Source organism: Sinocyclocheilus rhinocerous, unplaced genomic scaffold (assembly GCF_001515625.1).
Source record: "Sinocyclocheilus rhinocerous isolate Xijiao unplaced genomic scaffold, SAMN03320098_v1.1 scaffold382, whole genome shotgun sequence".
Taxonomy (NCBI): domain Eukaryota; kingdom Metazoa; phylum Chordata; class Actinopteri; order Cypriniformes; family Cyprinidae; genus Sinocyclocheilus; species Sinocyclocheilus rhinocerous.
In genome coordinates this window covers 1,102,942-1,113,009 of record NW_015642829.1, presented here as the reverse complement: position 1 = coordinate 1,113,009, position 10,068 = coordinate 1,102,942, and the positions used below count along the sequence as shown (strand labels likewise).

Genomic DNA, 10,068 nt, shown 5'->3' with positions numbered 1-10,068 from the left:
TATTCAAAAGATTCATTAAAATCTAAAATGACAGTGAAGACATTTATATTGTTACAAAAATAAATGCTGTTCTTTTGAACTTTCTATTCATCAAAGAATTTTGAAAAAAAAAAAAAATCTGTTTTGCCAACACAGGAATAAATTGCATTTTAAAATACATTTAAAAAGAAAATAGTTATTTTGAATTGTAATAATGTTTCACAATATCACTGTTTAAAGGGTTAGTTCACCCCAAAATGAAAGTTCTGTCATTAATTACTCACCCTCATGTCGTTCCAAACCTGTAAGACCTTCGTTCATCTTCGGAACACAAATTAAGATATTTTTGATGGAATCTGAGAGCTCTCAGACCCTGCATAGACAGCAACGCAATGTTCCCAGGTCCAGAAACGTAGTAAGGACATCAGTAAAACAGTCCATGTGACATCAGTGGCCCAACTTCAGTTTTGCGAAGCTACGAGAATACTTTTTGAGCGCAAAGAAAACAAAAATAACAATTTATTTAACAATTCTTCTCCCCCGAGTTACGTCTTCCGCCATTTTGGAGACTAACCCAAGAGCGTAATCGACATAATCAGCGTTGTTTACGTTCGGAGGAGAAAGCGTGCATATGAACGTAATCTGCGTTGTTTATGCTTAGGGGAAAGCGTGCGTATGTGTTGTAATACTGTAAAATGGCGGAAGATGTAACTCGGGGGAGAAGGATTGTTGGATAAAATATGTGTTTTTTGATTTCTTTGCGCTCAAAAAATATTCTCGTAGCTTCACAAAACTGAAGTTGAGCCACTGATGTCCCATGGGCTGTTTTACCGATGTCCTTACTACGTTTCTGGACCTGGGAACATTACAGTTGTGTTGCTGTCTATGCAGGGTCTTAGAGCTCTCACATTTCATCAAAAATATCTTAATTCATGTTCCAAAGATGAACGAAGGTCTTACGGGTTTGGAACGACATGAGGGTGAGTAATTAATGACAGAATTTTCATTTTTGGGTGAACTAACCCTTTAACTGTATTTTTGATCAAATAGCATAAATGCAGCCTTGGTGAGCAAAAGAGGCTTCTTCCAAACACATTCGAAGAAGAAAAACAAAACATTACAGACTCAAAACATAATGTAACTATGCTATTCTTGTTTTACCTGATTATCAGTGCCCACATCTAGCAGCACAGGCAGGCACTGCTGAGGTGGCACTCCTCCACATGCTGTATACAGAGCTAGTTTGCCCACTGGGATCCCCATTCCATAGCTGCCTAGGTCTCCTAATCCCAGGATTCGTTCTCCATCCGTCACCACTATGGCCTATTAATGCACATACAATGAAACATCCATCTACTGGCACCGAATGACACTTTAGCACTCTGAACATACCTTAATGTTTTCCTCCGGCCATGAGTTCAGCATGCTGGCAATATGCCCCTTGTCATGGATAGTGATAAACAGCCCTCTAGAAGAAAAAAAAACTGTCAAATTCACATGGGCCTTATACTGTATGTTCGCCATGCAAGAACTGGTTGGACTGGTCTGAGTGTTTATAAAGCATTTGATTCAGAATTGGTCCAGCTAAACAAGTCGTTCCAGGTCCGTAGTATGTATATACCTCACCTTGGTCTTCTGAAAGCAAGGCCATACTGTTGGCAGGCCAGGCCCACAGTAGGAGTGTAGACAATAGGCATAAATTCCTCTACGTCAGAGGTTAACACACGATAGAAAAGCTTCTCATTTCTGTCTTGCAGGGTCATCAGCAATATGTATCTGCAGAGTTAAAAGGGTTATTTTGAGTATAAATGGGAAATGGACCAAGAAAAGTATTGTCACTGTGCTTAGAATTGGCATGGCTCATGCAGAGTATGTACTGAATGTTTCAGTTGAAGATTGGTTACTTGTCAAGAGGGTTACTGCGTGTCTCATAGCTCTTCATGACACGAAGCACTTGGACATCCTGAGAGAGGAAACAGGGAGGCAGCAGGCCGTGGATACCCAGCTGTAACCTCTCCTCCAGGGTGAACGCCATGCCCTGTTAACACAGCACCATAACTTCATTAACAACATGTGACAGTTGTGAATTTAAAAGAAAAATGTGCACTCCTCCTACAGTCTGGTTTAAATACAAATTACCACCCTGAAACTGGGTCTGCACCGGGCAGGATTCCAGCTTAGGGTAGATACATCACATGTTGGATCTATTTATTTCTGACCAATGGGACGTAAGCATGGCCACCCTCCCCTGTTGGATTCTCCACTCACTGTTTACGTCTAACAGTTTCCATCCATCATGGCTTTAAAGTTCTACACTTCTCAGTCATGCCCATTCCTCATCTTAGCCTGAAAGTCTTTGCAAACAGGATACAGATTGCGAAGTAACATTTAAATGGACACATTTTCATGACCCAGCCAAAAGTGATTTGCAAAACTGCTGAGACATATCCTGCAACTCTGCATTGATTTTAAGAAGCCTAAGCATATTCAGAGCATCTCCTCTCAATGTTTGGTAGGGGCCAAAGTCTTTGAAGACTTTGCTTTTAGATTAAAGATCTCACAACGTTACTTTCATACTTTCTTATCTGTGGGGACTTTGGCATTACATAATGTTATAAAATCGCATCAAAGCACCGGCTACTAACAATCTAAAACCTGCTTATTCACGTAGATCATAAGTGCACTGAGTTTGGCCCCTAAAGATGCTTACTTTGTTCAAGTGGGGGTTCCTGGTGATATCATAGCCTCGTTTTTTGGTGAACACCGTGCCCTTGGAGTTCACGCCTGAGTGACAGACCCTCACTGCCCCTACCATAGCAGGAGGGAGAGACAGGGGACTGGAGAAAACCCTGCACAGCGCCAGCACACTCTTACCCGAGAGAGAGTTCATGATTCCTGCAAAATGAGAAAAATCAGGTTCAGAGAAGCTTCTTTTGGAAATTCACTATATTGGAAACCATGGTTTTGCCAAAATACTAGTTTATGCTGGTTTGGTGACATGGTTTCTAGTTGGTAGACCGCATTAGACTAGCAAGAAACCAGATGGTCAAGCTGTTTTGTTTTGTTTTTTTGTCCAGCTAATGACCAGCTAGTGTACCAACTTAAGCAGGGGTTTCCAAAAAGATGATTTTACAGTAATAAGTCATTGCAGTAAAACTGGCGCATAAACTGTGGTTACCATGGTATTTTTTTTATAATAAACAAACATGACTAATAAAAATGACTAATACAGCTTTTTCAAGTTCAGCTAGTTCGTCCTCTCACGTGTAAACAAGGCCTTTAGGTAGAACGCAAATGCATTATGTACTGTATTGTGATCTGTATTCACTACGCTTCTTTATTTTAACAACATGTGTTTCAGGCTAAATGCACATTATGGAGAGGTTCAGCACTGTCATTGTTCTTTAATAAGATATAATAACGTTATTTGTTTACAAGCAAAGCGCATACCTGAGAACAGCCAGTCCACCGGCAGCTTCTGCTTCACTAGGTTTAATCCAAACGTTGACCTGCAGCTGCCTGTCTCCTCAGGCTCGCGTTATCTGTAGATGATGTTGTAATCGATTGATAGAAACGATCCAGGTTTGTATGACATTGACACTTTTGCTTCCCAAAGCTCGCCGTAGGCCCGCCCCTTTTGGGCAGAAGTGGCCAATAAAATGAGGCGACGCGAATGACGGCGTTTCCATATAAACGGAAAATTGGACCGCTTCCCCATATTTTTGTTTGTTCAAGCGTTTAAAATACGCATAGTAAAACCGGGTACTCCCTTACGAAAATGAACCATGGTTTTACAAAAAAAAAAAAAATACCTTGGTTACTATAGTTAAACAATGGTAACCACAAATTAACCATGGTTTTGCTACACTAACCATAGTTTAAACATAGTATTTATAGTGAAACTGTGGTTACAAATGGTAATCAATACGCCAAAAAAAATAAAACCTGGTTACTACAGTTTTACTATAATAAAATCATGGTTAATTTTTGTAAGGGCTTAAACGTGTACGTCGCACAAATTCACTAACGTTACCCTCAAATATGTTTTAATAAACATAAGTAAGCTGGTTTGATCAATCAATCTAATTTAATTGACAGAAAAAAAACACAAACGTTTCTGCATTAAAACATGAAACATGCTGGAAAATATAAGACTCTACTCTAAGCGATTGTAAAAAAAAAAAAAAAATTACTTTATTACAGCCAGCGTTTACGTCTCCGCACATGAGAAATTCAAAGATCTTTTTTCTTGGAAACTGTACTGTTCATGTAGCTTTTGATTATGAGTTAAAGAATGTACTGCACTTCTTTTACAATGCAACTAATAACAAATACATATACATACTCAAATATGACACTAAATCATCCCAAGGATTGTATTTAGATAACACCATTAAAAGACAAAGAAAACAGCTAAACCAACATTACAAATACTACAGACAAAGACTAACTAAAAGTAAACAGAGAACCTAGATGAACCAAAGAGGCTCTTTTAGGTACAACCTTCAGTTGAAGTGCCATCAATGTGAGCTTCATCTATAAACTGTACTGATCAAATACCAAAAACCTTGCAGTGGTTAATAATTAAACAATGTACAGTGAAAACAGTGAAAAGTTAAACATATAAAACAAAGAAATGTTTTCAAGTGATCAAATAACATCTAAAAGCTGTTTAAAACATATAAAATAAAGTGTAAAAAAGATATATAGTGCATTTACTGTCTTCCAGGGGTCTATTGCAGGCCATCTGTGGTCACTGCTTAATTACTGTGCTGAAGTGCACAATTAGTCCCAATGACAGAAGTCCAGTAGACATTCACTTGTAGGAGGTGAGTAATGAAAGATCAGGTTGGAAATGAATGACTCAGATCACAACGCTTGTGCCACTGCGAGAGCTCTTATCCTGTAAAAGAGAGATTATTTATGATGAGACAAACCATAACAATTATTTACATTTACAAGACACTTTTATCAAAAGTGACTTAAAAATACTAAAAATGCTATTTTATTTGCGTTCAAATCACATGCCTTCTCTCCATGTCAGCAAACCCAAGGGATAGTTTTAAACCCATAAATAAAATTCCGTCATTTACTCAACCTCATTTCATTCCAACCCTGTATGACTTTTTCTGTTCTACGGAACACAAAAGATGATATTTTGAAGAATATGTTTTTGTTCTTCATTCAATCAAAGTCAAACAAGCCGAGACATTTTTCAAAATACCTTCTTTTGTGTTAGCAGAATAAAGAAAGTGAATAAATGATGACAGATTTTTCATTTTTGGGTAAATGATTCCCTTTAAGTGTGTCCTTTTTGGGACCACAGAATATAAAAACAACTTCTTAGTGATGAGCAAATCATAAATCTACATGCTTACTGAGAAGTGGTCACTCCTCCTGCTGTGGCCAGGTAAAATATCAATGGAAGAATAAGCTGGTGGTCTCTCAGACAATCTCCCTTGAGATCGCTTCCCCTTTCTATAACTGTCCTCCTCGTCTGAACTCCAGGAGCCTCGACGCGGAGAAGGCGAATAGCTCCTGTCTCTGTGGTTCGTCGCGCGCTCCAACTCCTCCAGAAGCTCCCCTTTACTGCGAACATGTGGACGAGACCTTTTCGAACCTGAAACCCCCCTGCGTCCTGCTGACCCTCTGCCTCCACGCCTGTCGTCCCTGTCCGACTCGTCACTGTAGCTACGCTGTAGCTGAGTCACTCTCCGTGAAGATGATGGCTCCCTCCAGGAATCATCACGATGATGGCCATTTCGGTTAGAGCTACCACTGGAATGATTAGACTGCCGGTGTCTTCCACCTTCATTGGTCCGCCGAGAGCTCTGTTTTGCTCGGCCCATGATGGGAGGCAGCTGGATGACCCTGCGCTCCACACCTTGGACACCCATCTCGTCCAGGGCTGAGAGCATGCTGGGAGGCCTGGCTGATAAAGCAGCTTGTGGTATGGGTTGAGGTGGTGGAGTTACATATTGGGGTTGTGGGGCTGCATATTGATGAGGAAGGTTTTGGAGCGGGACTGCTATGTAGTGATGTTGAGGTTGAAGCATTGGGGCAGCCATATCCATCCCTCTTACTTGGTTCTCCAGAAAATCTAACATCTGGTTTTTACCACGTACACTTCCATTTATGCTACCACTGGAATGATATCCGTGGGGAGGTACCATTGGCGGGACAGGTTGAAGAGGAGGAAAGGCCATCGGGGCCATGGGAAGGTTGTGTTTGGATGAAGGTTCAGAAAAAGACCCTGTGGAGGACAAATTATTAGTGTCAAGTTATTAATGATTAGAAGCAGCACTACATACATTAACAGATTAATAAAGGAAGTTATACTGACCTGAATATAGTAAAGGGTTTCTTTGAGAAGATGCATTTGAGGCAATGGGGGCATAGATGGGTTGGCCATGGAGCCATGGTACCATTGCTTTTTGAGCTTCACGCATCATCTTGTGGTGCATCACCGCTAAATAGACAAATGAAAATGGAAGAAATATTTCACTGTTTTGTTATTCAGTACAATTACATTTTATAGGGTGGACTGGAAAAAAAAGTCACTTGGTATTAGAAGACAATAAATTATTATAAATGTTATGTTTTTATTATTTGAAATAATACTTAATAATAATATTAATAATAATAATAATAGAATATTTATAAAGGACAAGTTGTATTGTCGTAGTCCACAATTAATTTTCATTGTTAAAATGCTAAAAAAAAAGACAAGGTTCCACATATTATTAAAATTAATAATAAATTATAAGTAATAAATAATAATAATAATAAAATATTATGAATATTATTGTCGTTATTATTCATATTATTTAAAAGAATACTTATATTATTCATAATAAAATATATATTTATATTGCCTATTTTGTCAGTCTACTGATTATTTCATTTTGTCAAAATGCAAAAAATATATACATATAATATATTATATAATATATTACATATATACATACAGTATAACAACATATATTATTATTATTATTATCATTGACAAACTAATCCATTATGTGGAGTGTGATTTTGTCATCAGTAGACATTTATTTTAAGGAACTGATATCCAGCAGAAGTAGAACACTGTGAATATTGTTTAAAAAATACTGTAACATATTGTCTGGTTTGACAGATGCACAGGCAAAGATACTAAAGGGATAAAGAGTGAATGCATGTGGATACCTTCTTCTGGGCAGCAGCAAGTGCGAGGACAGCAGGGACAACGGACATAGCAGCAGCAGTTCTGAGGACAGCACTGGCAGCAGCAGATACAAAACAGTATGATGAGGAGCAATCCACCGAGGACGATGAGCAACACTGTCAGCCAGTCTGAGAGGAAGAGGGGGTATGATCAGCATCAGCATCAATAAATGTTTTTGTGGTTGAATACAAGTCTTCAGTGCGTTAATACTTACGATATACAATGAGTCTGATTTCTTTGTCGGAGTCTCCCACGACATCACCAGCTGCGTCGATGGAGCAGAAATACATGCCGTTGTCCCACCACATGACCTCATTGATAACCAGGTCAGCACCTGTGAAAAACATACAAAAAATATATATATATATATAAAACATATTTGATTGTAATTAACAAAAATCAAACAAATATAACATGTTGTACATTGTTAGGAATCAGCTATATATATATATATATAAACTATGGGATGTGAGTTGAGATCCTGATTAATGAGATTTCTAAGACCAGCTTTTCTAACGCCTCTAAATTATCAACGTGATCAAAACTTGAAGCTGAAAAATCTGTTGCAAACTACCACATTTTTAATAAGTAAAGTATAGTAAGTTTTAATAAGCCTCTTAGTATAATTATAAACATGTCCACCTTAAACTTAGGTTTGCTTAATTATATATATACATCTTTCTTTTCTTTTTTCTTTTTTTATAAAAATCATGGTAAAATGTAAGTATCAAATATGATACAACAGGCTTTAGAGGAACATTTATTTGTACATGCACGGCATCATATGTTTTGCCCCCCAAAATTAAAACTACAGAGCTTTGAACATAAAACTAAACATTTAAATATCATCTTACTAATACATATTATTGGGAGATATAAAGTGACAACTGATATTTATAAGCATTTTATGCAAGTAGCTTGCTATACTATTATAAAAATGTGATCGATTTACATTACAAGTTATCAGAATTTCATCTTATTTCTATTCCATATAAATAACAACAACTGTACCAAATTGCATTTTTGCTCAGTTTGGGCCTTTGAATAATTTTTTTTCCTCTACATGTGTGTGCTCCATATTTACTATATCATACTATATGGGCCATAGAAGCCTGATGTATCAAATATGGTACAAAACATAATGCACATGAAGCCTTTATATTTTATCAAATATTTTGCCTAAAGATTCAATAATCTCATCCAATGTAAAAAAAAAAAAAATCTGATTATTATTTTATTTGTCTGGCTTTATAGGGTTAAAACATCTTGTTCAGAGTTTTACGCTCTTGTGTGTCCAGACTCACTGTTTTGTATGTATATCTTGCGATCTCGATATTCTGTCCCCAGAATAGCTTCACTGAGGCCTCTCTTCTGAATCACTATGCGGACAGTGCGCTGACTGTCTGGACAGTCATTGGCTGGGTCTTGCTTCAGACCCAGAGCTGCTTGATATGCTGAAGAAAGTAAGAAACGTACATGATCACATCAATCACTGCATTCAACTTTCATCTATTCAGACAAAACAAAAACAAACTGCAGATTACAGCTTTGCAGAGCTCAAGCCTTATATTTTCAGTCGACCAACACCACTCACCAGCTGAGTAATATTCCAGCACTGGATCCAAACAGAAGGACTTGTATCGCCATGTGACCAGAACATCTTGTTGGTTTGCAGAAGTGGAATAGTCACATCGCAGAGTGACAGAAGCAAACAACATTGTGTATCTCTCTGTATGTGGAACCGTAACCTGGATAGACAACAGCTCTGAGAATAGAGGGAGAGGGATCAGTTATCATACTGTTTGCATCAGGGTTCCACGCCTTCTCACCACTTATTTGTTTGTCATTACAGAAGGATTTTACACACAAAGAACAATTTTCAGCCAATTAAATATTTTAGAGCTGAGCATAACAAAAAATTATGATATTCACTATATAATTTTTAAAGACTATTCATTTCTATGCCTGTTCCTGGCCTGATAATCTTTATTTTACAAATCCTTGCTCATACAAACAGAATCAAGTTTCAGAAGAACATAATGTTAACATATTGGCTGGCATGACGCTTTTAAATCACGTGATCGGGTTTTGTCCGCCTGACTGTCATGTTTGCACCTGCTGATGATTAACCTCGCCACTGAACTTATAGAATTACCAGAAAATGTTTTAAATACTTTAAAAGCGGCATGCCACTAAATAAAACACCCCTAATATTCCAGAACAACCCCTGAGAGTTATTTTGAATGCCGACTTACCCGTTGGAAATACGCAGAGCACGAGCGCAAGCACCTTGAGCTTCAGTCCTTCTTTCATGTTTCTCGGTTATTCGGAAGGCGTTTTTTAATTTACTTTTCCAAGACACAGCAAAATCCTATATATGCGACTCAAACAAATACAGACAATGTACGCTGGCCATCATGTCATCGTAAAACATGCGATGCAAATATATCCCGATGTTTTCTTATTTACCTATATTCTCTCGAGTCAGTGTAAACACACCTTTGCTCTTTGGAAGTTCGATTCCCCTCCCCCATTCCACGATGACGCCACAGACTCCACCCACCAACAAGTGCACAACTCCCGAGAAAACCCGAACCGGGTCATAGGCTAAGGTTTTTCATTGATTACTGTTCAAAATGAAATTATTTTCACATTGTTAGGATTGTAAATATGTATCATTGCTCAAAGTTAAAGGATTATTGCGTTGTTTACTTTATTCGATAGAATCAAAAAATATATTTGAATCATTATTAACATTTATCCACCAGGGGGCGTCACTTGCCGGTGTTATGGATCAACCGGGGATCGTATTGTTAACTGGGGATGTGCGCGTGCACGTGAGCTATTGTACTTCACTTTCCAGCAGATTCGTCAGATGCGAA

The 10,068-nt window shown here is 38.0% G+C and overlaps 2 protein-coding genes across 3 annotated transcripts in view; both read right to left on the bottom strand.

The window, feature by feature from the left end:
• LOC107756775 (NADP-dependent malic enzyme, mitochondrial-like) overlaps window positions 1-3,687 on the bottom strand; it is a 9,035-nt gene extending 5,348 nt beyond the window's left edge. Inside the window, exons 1-6 of one of the 2 annotated variants that reach the window (XM_016574019.1) lie at window positions 3,430-3,687; window positions 2,690-2,874; window positions 1,884-2,017; window positions 1,606-1,755; window positions 1,372-1,447; window positions 1,141-1,302 (exon numbers count right to left, since the gene is read on the bottom strand). In XM_016574019.1, the coding sequence (XP_016429505.1) occupies window positions 1,141-1,302; window positions 1,372-1,447; window positions 1,606-1,755; window positions 1,884-2,017; window positions 2,690-2,869 (702 nt within the window). In that variant the 5' untranslated portion in view covers window positions 2,870-2,874; window positions 3,430-3,687. Of the gene's footprint in view, window positions 1-1,140; window positions 1,303-1,371; window positions 1,448-1,605; window positions 1,756-1,856; window positions 2,018-2,689; window positions 2,875-3,429 lie in introns of those variants that run through there. The other variant, XM_016574020.1, reaches the window with a different exon arrangement.
• Window positions 3,688-4,151: 464 nt separating this feature from the next.
• LOC107756774 (immunoglobulin-like domain-containing receptor 1) lies at window positions 4,152-9,718 on the bottom strand. Its single transcript, XM_016574018.1, has 9 exons — window positions 9,656-9,718; window positions 9,442-9,557; window positions 8,781-8,951; window positions 8,491-8,640; window positions 7,401-7,520; window positions 7,168-7,314; window positions 6,323-6,448; window positions 5,358-6,232; window positions 4,152-4,882 (listed from the first exon to the last, which is right to left on the bottom strand). Exons 2-9 carry the CDS (start codon window positions 9,497-9,499, stop codon window positions 4,844-4,846), a joined length of 1,686 nt encoding a protein of 561 aa, XP_016429504.1. The 5' UTR covers window positions 9,500-9,557; window positions 9,656-9,718; the 3' UTR covers window positions 4,152-4,843.
• Window positions 9,719-10,068: the final 350 nt, after the last annotated feature.

Coding starts and splice junctions, on each gene's coding strand:
- LOC107756774 (XM_016574018.1), bottom strand. CDS start 9,499: ATGAAAGAAGGACTGAAGCTCAAGGTGCTTGCGCTCGTGCTCTGCGTA. Junction 6,449..7,167: donor TTGCTGCTGCCCAGAAGAAG/GTATCCACATGC, acceptor TTGTCTATTTAG/CGGTGATGCACCACAAGATG. Junction 4,883..5,357: donor GGAGGAGTGACCACTTCTCA/GTAAGCATGTAG, acceptor TCTCTTTTACAG/GATAAGAGCTCTCGCAGTGG.